General features: G+C 45.7%; 1 protein-coding gene across 1 annotated transcript; it reads left to right on the forward strand.

Annotated features, from left to right (window-relative positions):
* Positions 1-1,633: 1,633 nt before the first annotated feature.
* On the forward strand, positions 1,634-26,407 carry LOC121271609 (ras-related protein R-Ras2-like). Its single transcript, XM_041177646.1, has 6 exons — positions 1,634-1,842; positions 19,761-19,848; positions 21,916-22,018; positions 23,538-23,646; positions 23,760-23,878; positions 24,854-26,407. Exons 1-6 carry the CDS (start codon positions 1,744-1,746, stop codon positions 24,939-24,941), a joined length of 606 nt encoding a protein of 201 aa, XP_041033580.1. The 5' UTR covers positions 1,634-1,743; the 3' UTR covers positions 24,942-26,407.
* The last annotated feature ends 241 nt before the right edge of the window (positions 26,408-26,648 follow it).

The following is a 26,648-nucleotide window of genomic DNA, read 5'->3' on the forward strand; positions in this document are numbered from 1 at the left end:
CTGCAATTTCTACCTTTGCAAAGTGTTTCTTGTGACAGGAGGCTGAGTTGTATTATCAAGCCACAGTGCTTGCCAAGATCCAGCCATTGCTATCATGCTTCGTTCCAAAATGCTTCACATCCAGCCGAATGCATTTTGGAGTGTGGTCACCCATGCAATGCAGCAGCCATTTTGTGCACAGCAAGCTCCCACACAAAAATCTCCACTTCAGGGGAGATGGCGGCGTAGGGGTAATGTCACTGGGCTAGTAATCCAGAGGCACAGCCTTAATGCAATGGGGACATGGGTTCAAATCCCACCACAGCAGCTGGTGGAATCTCAATTCAATTAATAAATCTGGAATATAAAGCTAGTCTCAGTAATGGTGAACATGACAACTATCACTGATGGTTGTAAAAACCCATTTAGTTCACTAATGCCCTTTAGGGAAGTAAATCTGCTGTCCACACCTGGTCTGGACTCCAGGTCCACAGTAATGTCCCCTTAGGACTCTTTACTGCCCTCAAGTCAAGGGCAATTGGAAATGGACAACAAATACTGGTCTTGACAGTAATGTCCACTTCCCATGAAAGAACAACAAAAAACACAATCAGATAATGACTAGGTCATCTGTTTGAGGTAAAAGTGGATGCTGGAAATCTGAAACAAAAACAGAAAATGCTGGAAAAGCTCAGCAGGCCTGACAGCATCTGTGGCGAGAGAAACAGAGTTAATGTTTCGAGTCCGTTCAGAACTCTGATGAAGTCATATGGACTTGAAACATACAGGCCTGCTAAGTTTTTCCAGCATTTTCTGCATTTGCTTGAGATGTCAATTCAAGGGATAAACATTGGTCAGGACACCAGGGAGTGCTCTTCTATGAAATAGTGCTGCAGCACCTGGGAAGCCCAACTCAGATGGCTGTGAGGCGGGTGGTAGTGGAGTAGGTTTAACATTTCATCGGATTGATGGCACCTCCGGCAGTGCAGCACTCCCTCAGTACTGTACTGGGAGTGTGCATATGTCTCTGGAGTGGCACTTGAGCCTACAATCTTTTGAGTCAGAGACCACAGTTGTAACTCTTTTGAGTTAACCAAATCAACTAAATTAACAAAATTAGGGACAAGGTAAAAAGCAGCCCCTTAAAGGGAAACTGCAAAAACAAAGAAAACATTTAAAGGAAACTTGCAAACATTAAACCAAAATGTGATTAGCAGGGTCAATAAAACATCCTAGACCCTGCGGTGCCCACCGGGCATGGAAGACCTTGACAGTGCTGGCAGACACCGCGTGCTCTCTCTCCAGGGACACCCGACTGCGAACATAGCCGCGGAAGAGGGGCAAATGACCCCCTTGATCGCCCGCTGCCTGGACCTGTTAGTGGCCAACTTGGTCAGGCCCAGGAGCAGGTTCACCAGGACGTCCTCCTCCCTCCCGGCCCTCCTCCTCCTCACCGGGTGGGGACCCACAGTTGCACCCCCAACACACCCAGGAGAGAGACATATATTAAATTGAAAGCCAGGCCGGGGACTTTGGGACCCAGAAGGCGCCTCGCCGCCTTTCTATTGAGAAGCTCACCAAATAAGGGAAGTGACTGGGGGCTGAAACCCAACCAGATCAGCGGCGTAATTAATATTCATACACAGATTAGCATAGATTTCTCGGGGACGCCGGAGTTCGAGGCTGAGCCCAGCCCCAGAAACAAGCGGCCCCGGTCTCCCAGCTTCGGTTCCTCATTTGCACTTCGCTCTTGCGGCCGGGACAATGAACAGCAAAGACGGCAGCCCCCAGGAGAAGTACAAACTGGTGGTGGTGGGAGGCGGTGGGGTCGGTAAGAGTGCTCTCACCATCCAGTTCATCCAGGTAACTGCGGGAAGGGCGACAGGGGCGGAGGAAAAAAGTTTGGAGAAAGTTTGAGAAAAGTTTAGAAAAGTTTACTATCGCGTCTTGGGCCGAAGGAAACAGACCCGCCCGTGCTGTGGGTGCTCCTAGAGTGAAGTCTAACGCATAATTTTATAAAAGGAGGTTCAAATTCACCTATTTTAAAAAAAATATATTTTGTGACGACTCTATTGATAATATTGTCCCTGATTTTCACTCTTACCTGGGGAGGGCATTTAAAAATTCTTTAAAGGTTTTTTTTCCCTCGGTCTCTTAGCTCCTCTTGCGGACAGTGAGGTTTCTTCTTTATTTAAAAAAATGTTTCATGTCCCCTCGCCCTCCCATTTAAAAGAGAATTAGACTTCGAATTCAGAATTCGTCTTCTAATTCAGGGTTCTGAGTGACTTTACTTTTATTTTTTGATGTGGTTAGGCTGGTTTGGGAATGAATATTAGAAAGATTGAGGTTAGTGGTTTGAACTCTTCTCCCCCACCCCCCATCCACCTTGTGCTCTGAGAGGATTAATGATGTTGGTCATTTTCCAGTTACTGTCCCATCTTGTTGATGCTTTGATTCCAGATTCTGCCTTGTGTAAACTGAAAACAAAGTGCATTGGTAATTTTAATTAAAATTGTCAGAGTGACACTTGATATTCTGGAGGGGACATTGCAGTGAACTGGTTGTACTCTGGAGCTGCCCAGGTCAGAGATGTAAAGATATCTCTGTAACCACCAAGATAAAAGCAAAATACTGTGGATGCTGGAAATCAGAAATAAAAACAGAAAATGCTGGAAAAACTCAGCAGATCCGACAGCATCTGTGGAGAGAGAAACGGAGTTAACCTTTTGAATCTGTATGATGCTTCCTGAAGAAGGGTCATACAGACTCGAAACATTAACTGTTTCTCTCTCCATGGATGCTGTCAGATCTGCTGATTTTGTCCAGCATTTTCTGTTTTTATCTCAGTAACCATCTCCTGCTTTATAACTCTCCCAAGATTTCTGTGTTCCTCCAATTCTGATCCTTTGTTCTACCCTGGGTTTTAATAGCTCAGTCATTGGCAATTTTACACTAAGCTGCCTGGCCCCTAAACTCTGGAAATGCCTCTTGCACCTAACTCTGTTCCTCTCCACCTCTTTCTCCCCTTATATTTCTCTTGTGCTCGCTCTCTCTCCAGCACTGCCCTTAAACGCCCGCGCGCGCCGTCCTTAACCGCCCGATTACTGGCTGTTTTGCAATAAGCTGTCCTGCCCCTAAACTCTGGAAATGCCCCTCATCCCCTCTTGGCACCTCCCCCACCCACCATGCCTATCGATAGAGTTCCTGGTCAACTGCGCACATCTCCTTGAGGCTCGGTGTTAGATTCTTTCTGATAATCACCCCCCCTGTGGGGTATCTTGGAGGTATTCTCTCCCCCTATTAATATATAATTATTGACTGCAGGGTTGCTCAATAGTTGCTGGTATCGCTTCCATGCCAATGGCCTCGGCTTGGTAAAGCTTTGCACCCATACGTAAGCTGTTCCTTGTGTTATTGATGAAACTGAGGTGTAAATAAAGGTGGGATTGAAACAACAGGACATGCTGAGTGATCTGGCACAGCCTCAAAAAACACAGGATGTTCAGCAGCTGAGCGAGAACAGACAGGTTTAACGTTTTGGGTGGGGACACGGTACATGAAGATTTCTCTCTCTCCTTTCATGTTTCTGAAACTGCGATTACCTCTGTCAAGTTGCAGAAAATCTCTTGCAAACTCAAACTGTTCAGAAGAATGGCCTCCACCCCAAACACCAACAAACCCTTGTCTCATTTTCAGAACCGCTGTATATTTCCTGTTTTTCTTTTTTTTTGAATGATAATTGTATACACACGGTTAGGTCACTCTGCCTGTGACCCTTGATCCATTCAGGATCTGGGCCTGTATCCCATCAAGCTGGCAGGCTCCCAGGGACTGGGTTCATGGGTCAGGCTTGGGTGGGGAAGTTTGCGCTGGCAGTGAGCAAACACGGCTTCTCAGCACCTAGCTGGGAATAGACAGCCGGCGATAACTGCGTGTTGTCACAGTCGTGTTTAATAGATGGTCATGCTGCACTCGAACTGAATCCGCCCAGCTGTGCAATTATACGTTCTGTCCTACCAAACTTGGCTGGTACATAAAGCATTTTTAATCTCTACAGTTCTTAAGGTGAAAGACTGGTTGCTGCAGGGTCTGCCATTGGTTTTGGGGCTGTTTCTACCCCACCCTAATATTCACACCATTGTGATTTATACAAAATGGGGCTAATGATAACTCTACTGTCTGTATACCAACTCTTACCAAGTCCAACCCTGGTCTCACTGACCTACGTTGGCTCCTGATCCAGGAGCATTTTAAAACTTTAAACCTAGTTTTCAAATGCTTCCATCTTATTGTCCCCTTTCCCTGTAACCTCCTCCAGCCCTACAACCCTCACATCTCTCTACTTTGCTTCTAGCCTCTCGTGCATTCCCAATTTTCATCATTGCACTACTGATGGACATGTCTTCTGTTGCCTGGCTCCTAAGCTCTGGAATTCCTTCCCTAAACCCCTCTGCCTCTCTACCTTTCTCTCCTGTAAAATCTGCCCCTTTGACCAGGCTTTTTGTCACCTGTTCTAATATCTCCTCCTGTGGCTTGCTCACTGTGAAACTCCTTGGGATATTTTAACTACATTTAAAAGGCAGATTGTTGTTGCTGTCCGCAGTGTTGAGCCAGATTCTTTGCAAGTGCAACGTCCATTTGGTTGAAGAGTAATGAGAGTCATTTTTATGGGGAATCCCGGCAATTTTAATAAGGTGGAATATCTGCCCCTTTCAAAGGGGAGGCTGCCCACTTGCACTCTGTCTTTCAAAGTGGCTTGACTACTGCTCCAGTTTACTTGTGGGAAGTAAAGAATTACAACTGAATACTAACAGCCTTGGGCACAAGTGAGGAGTGTGTTGGGGTAGATGTCGGAGGTGATTGTATCAAGAGTTCACTGACCAACAGACCTGAGCTCTAGAGAGTGCCAAACCCTGAAGTGCTTCAGCTGTTTCTCACCTGGCTCAGGATGGAGCTTTATCCAAAATTCCCAGTTTATTCCCTTCAGTGCTTCACTTATCCTGGGAGGGGTGTGGTTGTCCAGTTGTAAAGCCACCATCTCTCCCGGTTACTTACCTAGTGATCACTGGCGCATAGGAACACAGCAGCTTTCACCACCCCAGGATGTCCAAAAGTGCTTTCCGGCCAACGCTCATTGAAGTGTGCTCTTCCGTTATAGTGCATGAAACACAGCAGCCAATCTGTGCACAGCAAGCTCCCACAAACAGCAATGTGTTTAATGATCAGAATATGTTTTTAATTGTTGACTTTAAGGGATAAATGCTGGCCAGGACACTGGAATAACTCCCCTGCTCTTCTTTGAAATGGTAGCTGTGGGATCTTTCATGTTCACGCCCCCCAAGAGCACAGATGAGCCTCAGGGTTTAACATCTCATCTGAAAGGCCGCACCTCCTTGCTGTGCTCCCTCCGAGGGTGTCAGCCTGGATTTTGTGCTCGAGTCCAGGAGTGGGGCTTGAACCCACAACTTTTCTGAGGTGAGGGTGCTACCCACTGAGCCACAGCTGGCCTTGCTCATGGCCTGGCTCCCAAAGACATGACTAGCTCCTTCTGGAGATTGTGGGGGAGTTCGGAGTCTTGATGACTCACTCTGGAAGAAGAGATCTGCTCAGGCCAAGCCCTGGATCTGGCCTTTTCTGGTCTTGCAGCTTGCTATGAAACATTTATTTACCTTTCTTCCCCTAGTCTTTGCTGTTAGTAACACAGTAATGCTCACCTAAAGCTGGTAAACAGCCTTTTGAAGACCTCTAAAACTCCCATCAGCTGGGATACTGCATTGTGGTCGAATAGTCATTCACTTTGCCTAAATATTGAGATAAAATTGCACACCCATGGTTTGAGAATTTGAATCGAGTTATAAAAAAATTTGGATGATTTAAAAAGATTCTTTTCAAAAGTGACCATGAAGCTGTTGGGTCATGGTTTAAAAACCCAACTGTGGTTCACTCCTTCCTTTTAGGGAAGGAAGCCAGCTGTCTTTACTCGGTCCGGTCCAGTGTGACTCCAGTCCCACACCAACAGGGTTGACTCCCAACTGTCCTCTGAATAAGCCAAGCAAGTCACACAAGTTGTATCAAACCTCTTGTGGTTTAAGTTGAAGGCCCACTGTCTCCTCCTTGGAGTAACTAGGGATGGGGGATTAATGCTGGCCTTCCCAGCAATGGCCACACCCTGAGAATGAATGGGGGAGGAGGAGGTGCATCTGGCAGGAGGTATGAACGTGAGTCAAGATGACTCTGTCTTCTGATCTCTTTGTAAATGCTGTTTGAATCTGGGATCTTGCTGACCATTTATTCTCATTGACTGAAAAGACAACTTTAGCTAGCAGTTACAAGACTGTGGCAAATAACCCTTGTTCTTGTCGTACAACAGGTTTGATAGCTCTAATCGCAAGCCTTTCTGATTCTGGCTGAATGGAGGGTCAGAGTTTAATCCTCGACCCCTTTGAAGTACAATGGGGGCTGTAGCCTGATGGAGCTGTTGTCTTCCTGTAGGCTTTTATTTTTACAGGGGGAGAAGCCTGTACAGCCGAGTACTGGTGGGACCCCCCAAGTGCCAAGGAAAAGACGATCCATCTCGTTGAATTCCCTCCATCCAGGGCCCATGTGTGATCATCCTGTCCCATCCAAACCCACCACTTTTAATCAGCCCATTCCTGTTTTACTTGCAGTTAAAGAAACAAAGCAGTTGTGTTAATCTCTGACTCCCAATCCTTATAGAGCTGTAGAAAAGCTCTAGAATAGGAGGCCATGCTGTCCATTGAGCCTGTACTGTTTCTTTTGAAGAGCTACCTAGTTACCTGGTTTCTGTTCTTTTTACCCCATTTCAAATATTTATGTAGTGCCCTATTATTGAAGTCACACTATCAGACAATGCGTTCCTAATCCTAATCACTCATTGCATGAAAAGCTTTTTCCTTGTTTTTTATAAAATTCATTCATGTGGTGGGCATCACTGGCTTGGCCAGCATTTATTGCCCATCCCTAATTGCCCTTGTTCAGAGGGCATTTAAGAGTCAACCACAATGCTGTGGGTCCAGGGTCACATGTAGTCTAGACAGCAGATATCCTTCCCTAAAGGACATTAGTGAACCAGATGGGTTTTTACAACAATCGACAATGGTTTCGTGGTCACCATCAGACTTTTAATTCTAGATTTTTATTGAATTCAAATTTCATCATCTGCTGTGGTGGGATTCGCACCCGGGTCCCCAGAGCATTACCCTGGGTCTCTGGATTTCCAGTCCGATGACAATACCACTACTCCTCCACCTTGTGTCATCTCTTTCTTTACCAATTACCCTCAAGTCTTTGCCCTCTGTTTATTAATCCTACAGCCTTTCAAAACTGTTTCTCTTTATTTACTCAATGGAAAACCTTTGTGATTTTGAACACCTCTATCAAATCTCATCTTAGTCTTCTCTGCTCCAAAGAGAACAGCCCCAGCATTTCCAGCCTATCCGTGTTAACAGTAATCCCTCATCCCTGGAACCATTCTAATAAATCACTTTTGTACTTTCCCCAAAGCCTTCATATCCTTAGAGTGGAGAGCCCAGAACTGGACATAACTGCTCCAGCTAGGATCGAACCAGTGATTTACATAGGGTCATCGTAAATTCCTGACTTTTGTGCTCGTCCTATACGCCCTGGATCCTTGAGGCTTGATTTAAAATATTTTGTTAATCTCTCCTGCCACCTTCTTGGCAGATCTCAATCTAATTGCTTTTACAAACTGTCCATTCATCATAATTAAAGTGGTCCTAATATTTAATATTTTCTCTCTCCTTCACTTTCAGTCCACTTTGCATTCCTCCACCCACTGTATCCCTTTTCTTTATGTTTTTTCATGGGATGTGGGTGTTGCTGGCTGGGCCAGCATTTATTGCCACTCCCTAATCAGAGGGCATTTTAAGAGTCGACCACATAGCTGTGGATCTGGAGTCACGTGTAGGCCAGACCAGGTAAGGATGGCAGGTTTCCTTCCTTAACGGACATTAGTGAACTGGATGGGTTTTTACGACCATTGGCCATGGTTTCGTGGTCATCATAAGACTCTTAATTTCAGATTTTTATTAAATCCAAATTTCACCACCTGCCTTGGTAGGATTTGAACCCAGGTCACCAAAGCATTACCCTGGGTCTCCGGAATACCAGCCCAATGACAATACCACTATGCCACCAGCTCCCTAGGGCCCAGGCCATGAGTAGATTTAAAAGATCCCCTCGCCACTCTGTCAGGGAAGAGCAGGGGCAACCTGCATCAAGGTCAGCATTTATCTCTCGACTAGAACTTGTGGGATCTTGCTGTGTGCAACTTCACAGAATCTCACGCTGCAGATGAGGCCCTTCGGCCCATCGAGCCTGCGCCAACGCGTGAGAAACACCTGACCTACCTACCTAATCCCTTTTACCAGCACTTGGCCCATAGCCTTGAATGTTATGATGTGCCAAGTGCTCATCCAGGTACTTTTTAAAGGATGTGAGGCAACCCGCCTCCACCACCTTCCCAGGCAGCGCACTCCAGACCGTCACCACCCTCTGGGTAAAAATGTTTTTCCTCACATCCCCCTTAAACCTCCTGCCCCTCACATTGAACTTATGTCCCCTCGTGACTGACCCTTCAACTAAGGGGAACAGCTGCTCCCTATCCACCCTGTCCATGCCTCTCATAATCTTGTACACCTCGATCAAGTCGCCTCTCAGTCTTCTCTGCTCCAACGAAAACAACCCAAGTCTATGGAACCTGTCTTCATAACTTAAATGTTTCATCCCAGGCAACATCCTGGTGAATCTCCTCTGCGTCCCCTCCAGTGCAATCACATCCTTCCTATAATGTGGCAACCAGAACTGCACACAGTACTCCAGCTGTGGCCTCACCAAGGTTCTTTACAACTCCAGCATGATCTCCCTACTTTTGTAATCTATGCCTCGATTGATAAAGGCAAATGTCACCACCCCACTAACATGCCCCTCCGCCTTCAGAGACCTATGGACACACACGCCAAGATTCCTTTGTTCCTCAGAACTTCCTAGTGTCATGCTGTTCATTGAATACTTCCTTGTCAAAATACTACTTCCAAAGTGTATCAGCTCACACTTTTCAGGGTTAAATTCCATCTGCCACTTATTTGCCCATTTGACCATCCCATCTATATCTTCCTGTAACCCAAGACACTCAACCTCACTGTTAACCACCCAGCCAATCTTTGTGTCATCCGCAAACTTACTAATCCTATTCCTCATGTGGTCATCTATGTCGTTTATAGAAATCCCAGCTTGGCTGCCATGTTTCCTACATTACAACAGTGATTGCTCTTTCAAAAAATATTTTACTGGCTGTAAAGCACTTTGGGGCATGGTTGATGTTGGGGAAAGTATTCCATATAAATGCACCTTCAGGAATGCAGACCTATAGCCCGTGATGTTCCGGAGAATTCTCTCCACTCCTGGCCCTATCTCCTACTGAAGTTCAGCACCCCTACTGGGATACAGTCTGACTAATGGGAGTCATTCATGGGTGGGCTTAGGTGATGAGCAGAACTGACTATTCAACTATGGAAGGCAAACCAGTTGACCAACTTCTTTACGCTACAGGTTAATCATTTGCCCTCGCTCTCCAGCCCGGGGTCAGTGAATATTTGTCCAGAACAACAGGCCTGGCAGATTTCTGCCCAAGTACTGAGTTTGATTGTGGTGCCCTTACCACCATTTCACTCAGTTGACTGCATAACAAACGGGGACTGAAAAATGTCATCTGTAGTTCTCTGTGGCTCCATACAAGCCCACCTGTTACATGGGCCTTTAATGGTCAGGGGTGAATTGTACTCCTAATTTCCTGTATTTTGAAAATGGCTCCTTTTTGTAGATCCTGGGATGCTGGTGGTGGCTCTACATAAAGCCAGCAGGACATCCCCGGTAGGACAGCTGACAGGCTGTGACTGAGCTTTTTGACAGAGTTGTTTATTCCTCCCTCTCCCTATGACCAGGTTTGTTTACATCATGCCTCTGAAAATAAATTCTTGTAACCAATGTGGAGGCTTAAAACAGTGTCTAACGTCCCTCAACCACACACTTGATGCTCCCTCGCTCATCTCCAATCACTGAGAGATTCCCATGTTGAGTTTTGATATGTTGGGTGTGGGAGTGCCCAATTTTCTTTCTTTTGTTTTTTTTTGCACTTTCTCTTTTGCTCAAACTCTCTGATAGGAAAACCTGGGCTGAGTGGGATGGATGGAGGGAGGGAGCGGGGATTTGATTTTTTGGTGATTATGGGGGGTGGGGTCCAGGCCATCATGAGCTAAAGTTCCTCCTTGTCCTTCAGTTCTCTGCTTGCAGGTAGGTCCAGCCTGCAGTGCAGCGATCTCCAACATAGCTAGGGCGAGGAGGCAGGTCCCAAATCCACCCAGCCAGATCAGGGATCGAATCCTCTGCTGTTGGTACCAATCTGATCCCACACCAGCCATCCAACCAACTACCCACCCCCTCCCAGTTGGGCAATATTCTCTGGAACTATGGATAGTGCTGGTAGAGGCTCCATTGTTCTTCCCATCACATGGCTGACCAGGAATCACTCCTGTTTTTACCACCTGCTGTTGATGTATGATGAAAGGAATAACCAGTTGATAGTCAACCTATTTGGCCATGTTATCAATGCACTTCCTTTGGTCACTGAGTCCTGGAGTGGGAGGGGGACGAACCCAGACCTTCTGGCTCAGAGGCAGGGACATTACCCACACTGCCACAAGATCTCTGAGCTAAGATTTTGAAACCCTTTATTATACATCAAAGAATTGAGCATTGAAGGTGATGGGTGCGTTGTAGTGAGGAACTGGTCTCCAGTGTAGGGCCCATCTTTAGGGGAAATCCAGTATTGAAAATAGCTGAGAGATGACCATCCGTTTTCTCTTCCCAGGATGTTCTACTTGTAAATGGGCTCATTCCCAACAGTGTAGGTCATATTAATATGGAGAGTGGAATCCTGAAATCCAGACCCATTTTAGTACTCCTGAAGATTAAATACACAGCAAGGTGTAACAGTGAATCATGGGGCAGAATTTTACAGTGGTGGGATTTACGGTCCCGCCGAAGTCAAAGCACTTGAACAGCATTTTACAGCCCACCCCCACCTCGATGGGGATGTTAGATTGCACCCCTAGAGATTGAACCTGGGGGTTTTTCATATTAGGTGAGGCCAGGCTGTGGTAATCCCTCTGATTCATCCGTCAAGAATCCTGCTGCCTTGCGTGACAGATCTTGAGTATTCCATATATTCAGGATTGAGTTAGACTGATTTTTGATCTGAAGCTATGGGGGGGGGGGCTGCAGGCAGGAAAGTGAAGCTGAGGCCAGAATCAAATCAGCCATGATCTTATTGAATGGTGGAGCAGGCTCGAGGGGCTGAACCTACTTCTCTTTCTTATGTTAGCTTGGTGGTTAATTGACAGCATGTGGCGTTCCCCTGGAGTAGGCTGGACTTTGACTTGTAGAACCCGTCCCACCTGAGTTGGAAGACGACAGTTTCAAGCCCCACTCCAGACAGACTCGCCCACCTGTTTTGTGTAGTCAGTGCAGAGTGACACAGAGCCAAGATGTGAGGAGGATCGTTCAAGCTGCTAAGCCTGGAGACTGGGAGGAGCTGTGTAGCTGAAAAATATATATACGCTTTGCCCTTTCAAAGCAACTCAATTAATCCCAACCCTCTTCTCTTTCCCTGCAATTTGTTTCTCCAAATATTTATCCAATTTCCATTTGAAGGTTCACATTGCATCTGGACCCTCACTGCTATCAGGCAGTTCATTCCAAATCCTAACCACTTATTGCATAAAATTGTTTTCGCTCATGTTGTCTCTGGTCTGTTTTTAAAAATGTGTTCTCTGGTCGTCGACCCTTCGGTTGTTGGAAATGATTTCCCTCAGGGGCCATCCAACTGGCGAGATGGCTAGCATGTGATTTCAGAATAACACCAACAGAGTGGGTTCGATTCCCCTTCCGGCTGAGGTAGATGTGGGACCCGCCTCGCCTCCCTGCCCCTGAGAGCAGAAGGTAATGGTAAGCCACCACTGACAGAAACTGCTCAGGATGAAGCATCAGCAGAAAATGAGCCAGGCACCTGTCTTTGGGCCGAGCACACACATGAATAAAAGAACTGTCTAATCCTTAACAGTTTTGAGCACATCTATCAAAACTCCCCTTAACCTTCTCTGCTCTAAGGAGAACAATCTCAACTTCTCTAGTCTACGCACATAACTGTAATCCCTCCATCTCTGAAACGATTCCATTCTGTGACTAATCCCCACGCTTTTCATGTCCTGGACTTGTCGGGACTGACATTATTTTCTCCTTCTGGGAGATGAGAGAATATGTTCTTGCTTGTAAGGGAGTGGAAAAGTCTCCAGGTCAGTGATTAAAGGGCTTTGTGTTGCCTGCTCGGTGGGCTACTCATCTCCAGCTCCCTCAGCAATGCCAGTCAATCAAACCAACTCGTTATTCTCGGCCCATTCTATGGCATGCAAAAGCACATCCTAGTTTACTATCTTTGGGAAAGCTTCCCGATAGTTTTTTTTCATTGCCGTTAGAAACTCTAAAGTCAGCCAAGTTCTTCAGTTCAACAAACCTGATGCTACTGCACTTGCTCTGTGCTTCATAATGAAACTTTTGGAGTTTTAAAGGTTTAATATGAGTTGGCCATTCCCCAACAAATGGTGCCATAATGAGCCACTGAAGAATGACACGGTACAGAATGAGGCCATTCAACCCATCATGCCTGTGGTTGGGGGACGGGGGACGGGGTGGTCATTGGAAAACTGACTAATTGGGCCCTTTCAGGCGTAGTGTTGCTCTTTTGTTGTCTCTTGCTACTCCTGATGCAGTTGATACTTGGTGGGGGGGGGGGGGGGGGGGGGGGGGGGGGGGGGTGGTTTCAGCCCGCCAATGAGCTGATGGCTATTGGGTGTTTCAGGGAAAGAAGTCTCCTTCTGGCAAAAGTCAGGCTCTTTCTGATTTTTAAAGATGATATGAGATGGGTATAATGTTTTGTTTTTTTGAAGAGCTTCAGTTCAGCACTCTCCACTTCGGAGCTGCCTTGGTAGTGGATGAGTTTTGTTGTGTTTTGAGAGACCTGCTCCCTTGAGGGGACGCTCCTTCCAATTTCCCTTTTGAAGTTTTGTTTTGTGATGGCGATAGAGATACTTTTTAGTAACACATCTAAAATCTCTTTAGGGGGATCCAGCCCCTCCTCTACCGTGATTTGTTCTTCAATGCTGGCACGCATTCCTTTCCAACCCTATTTTTTCCACCCCTCCCCCCCACCTAAGGTATTCACCCTCACTGGGTATGGACACTCATGAAAGCCCCTTAAATTAACCATGGCTCCGTGACAGACATGAGGCAATAGAGCTCACTAGACAGCGACTGGAGGTGGGGTTGCCAAGTCTTCAGGAATCCAGGATTCGGGACGTTGCTGTGAGGAAACATGAGAAAAATCAGAGATACATTTAAGAAATTTAAATTTTTTCTTAACGTTTCAGTTATAAATATAATCAGGTAGAAATATGTTTGACTGACATCATTCAATTGGGTAATTACGTTTGTTAGCTTTCTGGCTGTGGGAGGGTGGTGTGTTGTGACAATGGGCACCTGACATGCCCAATGGTGGGAGTGTGCGTTGGTATGTTTGGAGGCAGAAGGTCATGTGATTAACCTGCAGGAATATGTCCAACCAGAGTTGGCAACCCTGCCTTGATGTGCATTTGAGTGGGACTGTAATGGGTTGAAGGTGGGCATTTATTTGGCAGACAGCACCCTTGCTGCTCTTGCACTTTATGTTGAATGTAATTCCAAAGGAGGTGTTGATAGATTACATTGGGAATATTCATCATTTCCAGATGTATTTGGGCTTCTTTGTTGTGTTCCCTAGAAATGCCTCTTTGTCGTTTTGCGTTTTTAAAAGTGATGTCATGGATGAAGCGTGTTTTTCTTTTTGGCCAGGATTTTACCGCCCCCACTGTGGCATGTCTCCCCCTTCCCCCGGTGGATGTGGTGTTGCCGTTTAAATCTCCATTCAGTTCGGCGGGACCGTAATATCCAGCCAGGCGGGAGGGATTGTAAAATCCTGGCCACTTATTCCCTTCCATTCCCACTTCATTTCCAGTCCCTGACTGGCCTCACCTTGTGTCTGATATTCCTATCCACCTTTTGGCTCGTAAAGAATTTCATTTCTATAGCACCTTTTCATAGCCTCGTGGCATCCCAAAGCGCCTCATAGCCAGTGAAATACTTCTTGAAGTGTAGTCACTGTGATATTAGGAAAGGTAGTCAATTTGTACACAGCAACTCCCACAAACAGTAATGAGATAAACACCACCCCAATGTTAATTTTATGGAAAAATATTGGCCCCGGACACTAGGGAGAACTCCCTTGCTCTTGCTTGAATAACCTCCTATCGTTTGCATCTGAGGGGGTCAACAGGGCTTCTGTTTAACATCTCATTTGAAAGACTGCACCTTTGGCATTACAGGATTCCCTTGGTACAGCAATGTGTATCAGCCTGGATTAGATGTGCGAATCCCTGGAGTGGAGCTTGAACCCAAAACCTTCTGACCCAGATATGAGAGTGTGGCTCACTGGGCAACAGCTGGAAACTTTATTGGGATTGAGTAACATGTTACCAAACTGAGTGTTTGGGGGGTTTTTTTGGTTTCTGTTCTTTAGAGATGGCGTTTGTTGCCTAACTGAGGCCCTGTAGGCAAACTGAGTGAGGTGGGCCTGTTTGGAAGGGCTCTGTGGCCTAATCTGTTGGGGCTTGCTGTGCGATGCAGACAGGAAATGATGCTGCTTTGTAAACTCCTCATCCTGACATGTTGTGAAACTGTGTGTTTGTGTGTGTGTGTTTGTGTGTACTGGTGCCAGTACAGCAACTGTAACCTCAAACCTGTAGCAACTGATGAGCCTAACAGGAAGTAGAGTCTCTGATATGTGGTGCAAACAAGTTACATCAAAGTAAAATACATCTCGTCCATTAACTTGAACTTGTCCAAAGCTTTGCTGCCATTTTTTTCCTAACCTGTACCAAGCTCCATTCACTGATTTTAGCCTTGAGCTTGCTGGTTTTTACCTTGGCTCCTGCTCCAGTAACTCTTTCAGATTTTAAAATTCTTATTTTCATGTTCAGAATTCCTTATCTCTGGAACCATCTCCAGTCCTTCAACCACCTGAGATTTCTGAATCTCCAATTCTGGCCCCGTGTTTATCTGTCCACCCCCTCCCCAAACAATAACCTCCTATCATTAGCTGGCCAGGCCCTAAACTCTGCAATTCCTTCTCTCAAATTCTTAACCACCACCTCCTTTTTAAGATGCTGCTTAAAACCTACCTCTTTGAACAAGCATTTGGTCATTTGTCCTAATGTCATGTCCTTTAACTCGGTGTCAAATATTGCTTGGTAATTGCTCCTGTAAAGCACTTTGGGCTGTTTTACCACATTCACAATGCTATTGTCTCAGTCAATTTCAATCTTTTATGTACAATAAATGATCTGAAAGAGACACTTGCGTTTCTATAACAAAAACAGAAAATGCTGGATAAACTCAGCAGATCTAACAGCATTTGTGGAGAGAGAAACAGAGTTAATGTTTTGAGTCCGTACGACTTTGAAGAGTCATCCGGACTCGAAACATTAACTCTGTTTCTCTCTCCACAAATGCTGTTAGACCTGCTGAGTTTATCCAGCATTTTCTGTTTTTGTTTCAGATTTCCAGCATCCGCAGCATTTTGCTTTTATCTTGCGTTTCTATAGTACCTTTTCACAACCTCTGTCCAAAGTGTTTTAAAGCTAATGAAGTACTTTTTGAAGTGTAGCCACTGCTGTTAGAGCTTGGTTTGGTAGAGCACATGTCTCTGAGCAAGTGTTCTGGGTACAAGGGTTTGAGAACACAAATCAAGACTGACACTCCTCCATTGCCATACTGAGGAAGTGCTGCACTGTTGGAGGGGTCACCTATCTGATGAGACATTAAACCAAGGCCCCATCTGTCTGCTTGGGTTGACATGAAAGATCCCATAGCCATTATTCTGAAGAAGAACGAGGGGTCCCTGGCCACTATTTATGTCTCAATCAACACCACAAAAGAACAGAGAAGCTGGTCAATACCAAATTGCTGTTTATGGGATCCTGCAGTGCGCAAATTGACTGCCACATTTTAGATGGGGCCTTGGTTTAACGTCTGACTAAAAAGGCGGCCCCTCCAACAGTGCAGCACTCCCTCAGCATAGCACTAAAGGACTGTCAGTCTTGATTTGTGTTCTCAAACCCTTGAACCCAGAACATTGGCTAAGAGACACGATCTCTACCAAACCGAGCACTAACAGCAGTGACTGCACTTCAAAAAGTACTTCATTTGCTTGAAAGCACTTTGGACAGAGCTTGTGAAAGGCACTACAGAAATGCAAGTTTCTCTTTCCAATAATTTATTTTACATGAAGATTGAAATTACATTGCCACAGTTACTTGACTTCAAAAAGTACCTAATGGTTTGTGTGATGGAATACTTCCCACCAAACTCAAGAAGTTTGACACCATCCAGGACAAAGCAGCCCACTTGATTGGCACCCCATCCAAAAACATTCACTCCCTCCACCACCGACACACAGTAGCAGCAGTGTGTATCTTCTACAAGATGCTCTGCAGAAAATTAACCAAGCCTCCTTAGACGGCACCTTCCAAACCCATGACCACTGCCATCTAGAAGGAGAAGGGCAGCAGACACGTGGGAACACACCCACCTGGAAGTTCCCCTCCAAGCCACTCACCATCCTGACTTGGAAATATATCACCGTTCCTTCACTGTCACTTCAAAATCCTGGAACTCCCTCCCTAACAGCACTGTGGGTGTACCTACACCACATGGACTACAGCAGTTCAAGAACGAGACTCACCATCACCTTCTCAAGGGCAACTAGGGATGGGCAACTAGGGATGGGCAATAAATGCTGGTCCAGCCAGCGACGCCCACATCCTGTGAATGAATTTTGAAAAACACTTTGGGACTCCTGGTGGTTGTGAAAAGTGCAAGTCTTTTTTAATGTAGGAAGCATGGCAGCTAATTTGTACACGGCAAGCTCTCTCAAACTTGACCCCACAACCTTCTGGCTCTGAGGCAGGGAGTGCTACTTATTATCCACAACTCTCACGGTGAATTGTTGGTAGCTTTTGATTTGTGCAGCTTGGTCTCAGTCCCTGCAATTTGTATCCACACTACTTGTGGACTACGCTCTCTCTCCAACCGACCTTGATTCTCTCCAAGCAGCAGATATTGGCCAGTGCAGATTGACAAAGGTTCTGATTTTGATGCTCAGTCTTGTTGGCTGATCTCCCACTTGGGTGGCCTGGGAGAGCCCTGGATTGGGGAGGCGATCTCGGTTGTTTGTGGGGGTGGGGGTGGGGGGTAGCCCAGAAGCAGATCCTGGGTGCCTGTCACCTGTGTATCTGAAACCTCCTCCTGTTGAATTGTTGTTTAGTTGCACTCATAGATTTTCTCTCCAGATTTCCATTGAGTACAATGATGAGAAAACATCTTCTGCCCCACCAGTCTTTGGACAGCTGATCTTGCACAGATTAGAGTAAGGGGACCAGAGTGTTCGTGTTATCAGAGGGACACTAATGGTATGTTGCGTGTTTGCTGGGATTTAGAGTCAGAGTCATTTATAGCACAGGAGGAGGCTGTTTGGCCCATTTGAGTCCATGCCAGCAATCCAGTCAGTCCCATTTCTCCCCTCCACCCCTATAGCCCTGCAAGTTTACTTGCTTCAAGTGGCATCTAACTGCCTCTTGAGATCATTGATCATCTCTGTTTCCACCACCCTTGCAGGCAGAGTGTTCCAAGTCATCACCACTTGCTGCGTCTTTATTTTTTTTTTAAATAGTTCTTCCTCGCATTCCCCCTGCATCTCTTGCCCAGAACCTTAAATCTGTACCCCCTTAATCTTGTACCCTCAGCCAATGGGAACAGTTTTTTCCTTTTGAAGGGGGTCCCTGAGTTGATAGCTCCCATTGCCAGTCACTCCTGTTTAAAGAGGAAGGTGCAGGGCTCCGCCTCACTTGGAAATAATTTTAACCCAACAGAAAGTTGGTTTGGTTCCCCACATTGAGCAGTCAGCTTATTGTCCGTGAAGGGAAATGACCAATTGATGACATCTCACTCCACCGCCCAGGCAGTCAGCCACGGCCAGGAAGTGAGTTGGCAAATGGGCTGAAATTGGAAAATGTGAAAGTGATAGTTATGTTCACACGGTATTAATAGTAATTTAGTTAATAGCAAGGCTGTGTCGGGAATGTCAGCTAAATTAGCTGACATGAGCACTTACAAGAAATCTTGCTCTTAATTTGGATCACTTACACATGAGTTTCTGCATGGGCAAGTGAGAGAAGGTGTTTCATAATTCATAGACAAGGTGTCAGTTGTGGTTCAGTGGGTTGTACTCTTGCTTCTGAGTCAAAAGGTTGTGGGTTCAAGTTTGACCCCAGAGACTTGAGCACAAAATCTAGGCTGACGCTCCCAGTGCAGCACTGAGCGCGTGTCACTTTGTCAGAGATGACGTCTTTTGGATGAGACGTTAAAGTGAGGCCCCATTTGCTTCCTCTGCATCATAACTGACACCGGGGCACTATTTGGTGTTCTCCTTGGTGTGCAGTCCAATAATTATCCATCCATCCACCAACAATGCTTCCAAAGCAAAATATTGCAGATGTTGGAACTCTGGAAATACTCAGCAGGCCAGGCATCATCTGTGGAAAGAAGAGTTAACAAAATTTCAGGCAGATGACCCTTGATCAGAGCACTAAATAGATAACTAGTCTTTATCGTGTTGCTGTTGTTGGATCTTGCTGTGTGTTTTCCTACATTACAACTTCAAAAGTACTTCATTCGTTGAAAAGCTCTTTGGAGTGACGAGCCTATGAAACGTGATCTAGAAGTGAAAATTTACTTTTATAGAAGTTTACTTCCTGCAGCCTCTGTTTAGAAAGTGTTGAGAATTGTGTCAAGGACAGGCACCATTGGTAAAAGTCGAGATATGAGTGCATGTCGGCCATTCTTCTAAGAATCCATTATGAAATTGGAGCAAGAGCTAATGTTTCATAATATTTTGAACATCTAACTGCATGGCCCAGCTTTGCTGTGTCAATGTTGCTGTTGGGTTGTTTCTGGAGGAGTGATCATCTGAAAGATGCAGATGATAAGCTAGTAAGTCCAAGGGAAAGAAATGGGCTCCCTTCCACCTGCCCTGCTTGTAGCTCCTCCTACCAAGAGATCTGTCATGGTGTGTCCCGCTCTTCTATTCTAACGACATCCTCTCACATCCACTGGAACTCATCTGCAACTGCTCTGTGACATCCGCCATCCAACTACACCTTGGTCGACCCCTCTTTCTGCTTTGCCCTCTAGCAGGGATCTCTCTAGCTTTTCAGCTCTGATCAAATGGTGGAAAAACTGACCTTTTTTTCTGGCTGTTGTTTTTCAGAGTTCTTTTTGCTCTTGTAGTTTCATTGGTCTGATGGTCTATTATATGGAATTCTTCGCATACACCTGAGCATCCATGTTTCAAAGGCCTCCTATTTTCTTGCACAGATGTTTATTTCTTGTCCAGGATTCTGAAGCAGACAGGAAAGTGGATAGAATGTGGTGTCTTATGCGTTTTTTTTCCCTTGTCACAAGCTTGAGTTTTCTTGTTAACAGGGCTCCATTCATTCACTCTTTAAATCTGGACCTGTTTTTTCTTTTGATTCTAGTCCTATTTTGTATCCGATTATGACCCAACCATTGAGGACTCCTACACCAAGCAATGTGTCATCGATGAGCGGGCAGCAAGGCTAGACAGTAAGTTACACACGTTGTGATGTGTAATCCCTTTGCCAGCCTGAGGGTAGACCTCTCCTGCACAACTGCCTATCTAGCATCTGATGTTTACACGAGAGCGGCCACTTCAACAACAATTGGCATTTATGTGGCACCTTTAACATAGCAAAGCAGCCCCCAGGCGCAGAGATAAAAGCAAAGAACTGTGGATGCTGGAAATCCAAAACAAAAGCACCTGGAAAAACTCAGCAGGTCTGGCAGCATCGGCGGAGAAGAACACAGTTGACGTTTCGAGTTCTCATGACCCTTCAACAGAATTAAGTAAAAATAGGAAAGGGGTTGAAATATAAGCTGGTTTAAGGAGGTGGGGGGAGGGTTGGGACAAGAAGAGCTGGATAGAGGGCCAGTTAAAGCTGGAGATAACTAAAAGATGTCACAGACAAAAGGACAAAGAGCTGTTGAAGGTGGTGATATTATCTAAGGAATGTGCTAATTAAGGGTAGACAGCAGGACAAACAAGGTACAGATAGCCCTAGTGGGGGTGGGGGTGAAGGAATCTAAAAAGGCTAAAAGTTAGAGCTAAAACAATGGATGGAAATACATTTAGACATAATGGAAATAGGTGGGAAAAGAAAAATCTATATAAATTATTGGAAAAAATAAAAAGGAGGGGGGAAATAAATGGAAAGGGGGTGGGGATGGAGGAGAGAGTTCATGATCTAAAATTGCTGAACTCAATATTCAGTCCGGAAGGCTGTAAAGTGCCTAGTCGGAAGATGAGGTGCTGTTCCTCCAGTTTGCTTCACTGGAACAATGCAGCAAGCCAAGGGCATGAGCACATCATGCGAGCGTCATCAAATAAAATTTGACACCAGGTCATATATGCAATTATTAAGACTGGCAACAAGTTTGGCCAAAGAGAAACTTAGAGAGACTTAGGACATTCCAGAGCTTGGGGCCTCTGACTGAAGACACAATTGCAATGGTGGGTGTGAAAAAAGTGGGTGTTGCACAGGGGGTCAGAACGAGGGGAACGCGGGGATCTCACAGGGTTGAGGAGATTAGAGATAGGGGTATGGCCATGGAGGGATTTGAATGCATCCTACAACGTAAGGGCACACTTGGTTAATTATTTCTAACGCTGCTCATGGGAGGAAAGTAAGCACTGAGCAGTCCTGAGTGAGGTGTCTTAGTGTGGATGTGCGGGGACTTGTATGCACAGACATGCTGGAATGTAAGATGGCATTGTTATTTTGCAGGGTGGGTGGGGGTGGTGCTCGTCCCTAATGAGGAACTAGATATTTTTCTTCAAAAAGAAACAAAACTCTACAAATGGGTGAATCTGAGCCTGATTGCGAATGGAAGTGTTTTTCTTGCTTGCAGCAGGTTTTCTTCCTAATCCAGGCTCAAGTACTGAACATGCTTCTGTCTGGGCTTGTTCACGATGTATGACCACATATATATGTATATATGGGTCGCCAGAGCGCTCCTGGCCCATATGGAGCTGTATCACAGTAACAGTCACTACCCTCGAGACAGGGGAGTGGGGGGGGGGGGGGGTGTGAACAGGGAGGGAGGGGGGGGTGTGAACAGGGGAGGGGGGGGGGAGAGAGAGAAGGAAAATATGGGGGTAGGGGAACTTTTTTTTTTGTTTGTTTTCTGCTCATTTTGCTCTCTCCCCCACTGATTTTCAGCCACTGGAGAAAGCAGAAGAGGGTGGGGGAGGAGGAAGGTGTAGATTTGAACGAGGGAGTCAGGCTCATACTTGATTATAGGCCCCAACTGGGCAACAGCCTGTTACTCATCAAGGAAGATTCCGGTGTGGTCCTAGTGCCTCCTCACACGATGCATAGCTTAACCATGAAAGAATTTTAATTCTGTCAGTATGGGGTAACTTCCTTAGTTGTAGCCATGGAAACCGTGTTTGAAACTTGCCTGTACTGGCACAGGCTGTATAAACTTGTGAAAAGGACCCTGCAGACATGAATCTGTTAAATTATTCTCTAATGAGAAAGTATCATACACTGCTCACATTTAATTTCTGATGTCTCTCCCCCTCCCTTTCCTACTCTTTTTTTTTAAATAAAGTTTTGGACACAGCTGGGCAAGAGGAGTTTGGAGCAATGAGGGAACAGTATATGCGTTCAGGTGAAGGATTTCTCCTCGTTTTTGCCATCAATGATCGAGGAAGGTAGGATGTTCGTGACCTGTCTTCTTATAAAAATGTTACATAGAATTTCTCCAATGGTCTGTTTGGTCATTCACGCGACCATTTCGCTTGTCCAGTTACCTAATCTCAGTCAGGGCATTAAGTGTTGGCCCCTTGTTGGGCAGGCTGAGGTGGGGGTGGCAATAGATGGAGAGTGGTGACTAGGTGAATTTTTTCACTTGGGCTGTTAGGATATATAATGCTCTATCTGGATAGTGTTTGAAGCTGATTCAACGAATAATTTTAAAAGGAGGCTGGAGGGCAAATGATGGCGTAGCGATAATATCACTGGACTAGTAATCCAGAGCCCCAGGCTAATGCTCTGGGTTCAAATCCCACCACAGCAGCCGGTAGAATCTCAATTCAATTAATAAATCTGGAATATGAAGCTAGTCTCGATAGTGGTAACCATGACAACTATCATTGTGGTAAAAAGCCATCTGGTTCATTAATGTCCTCTTAGTGAAGGAAATCAGCCATCTTTACCTGGTCTGGCCTACGTGCGACTCCAGACCCACAGAAAAGTGGTTGACTCTGTGGCTTAGCAAGCCACTCTATTCAGGGGAATGAGGGAAGGGCAGCGACATCTGCATCCCATCAAATAATTTTTTAAAAAAGGTACCTGAGGATGAGGAACTGACAGGATTAAACAAAAATTGTGGATGTAGGGCTAAGCGTAACTGTTCTTTCAAAGGGGCAGCACTGAAAAATGGCCTCCTTCTGTACTTTGACTCCATGAAATAAACCTGAACATTTGATTTGGTTCCTGATTCTGGTTGATCATATCCCTGGAGACTTCATTACATGACCATGTACCTCCAATCACCACGCCCCCAAACTCTCACCATTAGTCACCCATCCTCCTGCTTCACCATGCCAATTGGAAAGATGCATCATTCAACTGTCAAACATCCTTTCGCCCCCCTATCTCTTTATCAGGGGTAGTAAACAAGGGTTCAAGTAAAACAAAAAGTGTGTCTTGGAGATGAATGTGTAGTTCCTAACCTAATCCTGAAGGGTTGGCAACGCTAGTTCCAGTTGCTGTCCAGTGATCTCTGCTGCCTTGTGTCTGCGTGTGATGTTGGCTAAGGACAGGATTGGGCTTGTCGAGAGATCTCACCTCCACCCTGTCTGCTAGCTTGTCTGTCGGTGTTCATACACGAAGGGCAGTTGGTTGGGTGAGATACTGGAAAGTGAGCAGTGTCTCCGGGCCTATAAACCCAACCATGAACCTGCATCTTCAGCAAAGTGAGGAAAATTGGGAGAACGGGAAAATTTGGTTCCTTGGAATGATGCCTAACTGCACCATTTAAGGCTTCAGTTTGCAGTTGGCCACCAGCAGGTCCAACAAAGCCATTCCTCATTGTCCTAGGACTCCCTTCATCACCCGGACTTGCAGCAGTTCAAGTAGGCCTAGTGTCTCTCGAGTCTAATGGGTGATAAATGCCTGGCTACCAACAATTCAAGAATGGAATTCAAAAATAAATCCTCTCTCTTTCAGTTTCGATGAGATCAGTAAATTTCACCGTCAGATTCTCAGAGTGAAGGACCGAGACGAATTTCCCATGATCCTCATTGGGAACAAGGCTGATCTTGAACACCAACGACTGGTGAGTCTCACCTGGGGTAAATTTGTATGTGAGAGATTCGGGTTTGGGGGCCTGGATCAGTGGCACGGTTTGGTGTTTAATAAATAACTGCCTGTCGTGTGCTCGTTCTGTAGGTAACGAAAGATGAAGCGGAGAATCTCGCAAGGCAACTGAAAGTAACCTATCTGGAGGCCTCTGCAAAAATCCGATTGAATGTAGACAATGCGTTTCACAACCTGGTGCGAGCAATACGGTACGTTCCTTATTTGCGCACTCGGAAAGAAGCTATACTAACAGTTGGTTCCAATGTGTTAAACATATGACATCCAACAAGTTGCATTAGCACCTTTTAACTTAGTAAAACATTTTAAGATACCTCAAGTGTCGTCAAATCAATTTTTGGCACTAAGAGGATATTGGGGCAGATGACCAAAAGCGTAGTCAAAGTCTATAGATTCGAGGGAGAATCTATAGGTTCGAGGAGGAGAGAACAGGTAAGGAGGGAATTCCAGAGCTTGGGGCCCCAGACAGCTGAAGGCACAGTCGCCAATGGTGGGGCAATTAGAATTGGAGATTTAAGAGGTCAGAATTGGAGAAGTGCAGTGACCTTGGAGGGTTGTGGGGTTGGAGGAGATTAAAGTTATAGGGAGGTGTGTGGCCATGGAGGGATTTGAAAACAAGAGTGTGAATTGGGCAGAGCTTAAAAAGGCCAACATAATTAATAGCACCTCATCATGTGGCTCAGCTTTCCCCAAGAGCATCCCATCACGTGAATCATCAATGAAGCGGAGACTCTGTTATGTGGGTAAACAGTGAGTGCATTTCAAAGGCAATATTTGCATGGGAAGAACTCCTGAACATTTGAGAAGTAATAAAAAAAAAAACAAAAAAACTGCGGATGCTGGAAATCCAAAACAAAAACAGAATTACCTGGAAAAACTCAGCAGGTCTGGCAGCATCGGCGGAGAAGAAAAGAGTTGACGTTTCGAGTCCTCATGACCCTTCGACAGAACTTGAGAAGTAATGATGTATATTTGTGAGGATTTGCTCTTCCTTCAGTTTAAGAGTCTTAGGTTCTGCTGGATTGTATTAAAGATGCTGACTGGTATGATTTTGACATTTTAGGTTAACTTCTCTCATGCTCTCTTTATCTTGCTCCTTGTTTTCCTCAAACGTGGTGATTTTAATGGCCGAGTATCTTGACTCCTTTTTAATTTCTTCCCCACAGGAAATTTCAGGAGCTCGAGAGTCCGCCCAGCCCACAACCCAAGCCGTCGAAAGGAGAGTCCAGTGGCTGTCCGTGTGTTCTCCTGTGAGGCCTCCGTGTCTTTAGCAGCGAGTTAGCTTTGCTGCGAGCTGACCTTGGTGAATTTGGTCCTCTCCCTTCCTCCACAGCATCAACTGACTTCACTTCCCCTTGCGTTTAGAGACCATCATGGAATGACTGAAGACTTTGTCCTCTCCTGCTCTGAATGACACTCGTACAGCTCAGTCAAGTGGCCAAGGGCTCACTGCTGGAGTTGCAGCTTACTATCTTTTCAAAAACTGTTGTTTTGTTTTCTTTTTTTTTTAAAAAAAAAGCCTCTTCTAAAATTCTATCTTCCGTTGTGGTGTAATGCTGGGATCCAGGGGAGCTGCTTTGGAAGATGGACACCAGGCAGGAGAGGGTTGTAGTTTTTGCACTGTAGCTGTGTTGAGGGTGGGGAGGAGAGGGTGGGGAGGTCCATGCCGAGGTCAATCTTGTCCTACTGTAATTGACACTACGGGTGTGCGTGGTTAATCGTGTTTTAACTTGTCTTTGTTGAAAGGGGTGTCCTAACCTCGCACTTCATGAGAGCACACAGTTACTGTACAGAATGGACATGTCCAATGAATAAGGAATGGGTCAGGGAGGCTGCCGATCAGCGTTAGGTGGGTAAAGACTAGCCGTTTACCCCAGCAACTTGGCAGGTTCAGATGCAAAATGAGCTTGGATCAGACCCATAGTGCAAAACCGTTTCTAAATTGTCACTTGAATTCAAGGTCTTACTCGGAGGGGCTACGTGTGGAAAGTGGGAAATGTGACACTTGGGGACACCATGAGGCTATGGCATGTTATTGGAGTAGAGAGAGCTTTACTGTACCCGCCCATACGCTCCTTAACCCAAGGGTGCTTAACACTGGCGCTGCGTGTCTGAAATGATTCCATTCTCTGCCACCACCATTGTCTCACTTTTTAAGGACAATTGTAGATGCTCCAAGGGCCAGCTGGTTCTTGGTTTGGTAATGCCTTGTGCCAGGCTGAATCTTGGCCAAGTCTGTGGGATATGAACACTACAATTGTCCTCAGTGTCTCTGGATAGAGAAAGCGCTCCCGAGCTATACTTGGTGCTTTGTGTGAGAGTATATTGGGGTATCAAGAAGTGCTTCATTTGAAGGGGTGATCATCTTATGCAGTAGACTAGTAGGTAGAAGTGGCCTTTGGTTCAGTTATCATGGAAGAATGTGGAGTTGGGGAAGGGGTGAGCTACCCAGTCTTGTGACCCATGATTATCTCATCAGGTTTTCTGGGTGTCTTTATGTTCAACTGTTGCTTGGTGCTGAAGTTGCCAGTCAGTTAACCCATATAAAATGAAATTCCCTTTCCACTTCCCACCCAACCCAGTGCTGCTGCCACTTGCTGTGTTAACCTTCTCCTGTGCAACTGGGGCAGGTTTGACTGCTGGTTTTCAGAAAGTGGTTAAATGTTTTTCTGTGATTTCACTATTGATGTTTCAGTTGCCTGTTCCCCACCCCAGGTGTAGGGTACTGTACATCTGTTCTTATGACAGCCTGTAGGTTTCATGTGCTTTCTCCACCCTCCCCACGGAGGGCCCAACATGCTGTGCCCTGCTAGGGCTATTAGTGTCGAGCTTCTCCAGGGTACTTTGTGCTATTTCCATTCCTCTTTGCTGGTGATCCAGCAGTGGCCATTAACTCCACGTGACTAGTCAGGTCAGGAGATGGAGAGCGGGGGAAGTCTCCCAGTGCAAATTCCAGACATT

This window comes from Carcharodon carcharias, chromosome 31 (genome assembly GCF_017639515.1).
Source record: "Carcharodon carcharias isolate sCarCar2 chromosome 31, sCarCar2.pri, whole genome shotgun sequence".
Classification (NCBI taxonomy): domain Eukaryota; kingdom Metazoa; phylum Chordata; class Chondrichthyes; order Lamniformes; family Lamnidae; genus Carcharodon; species Carcharodon carcharias.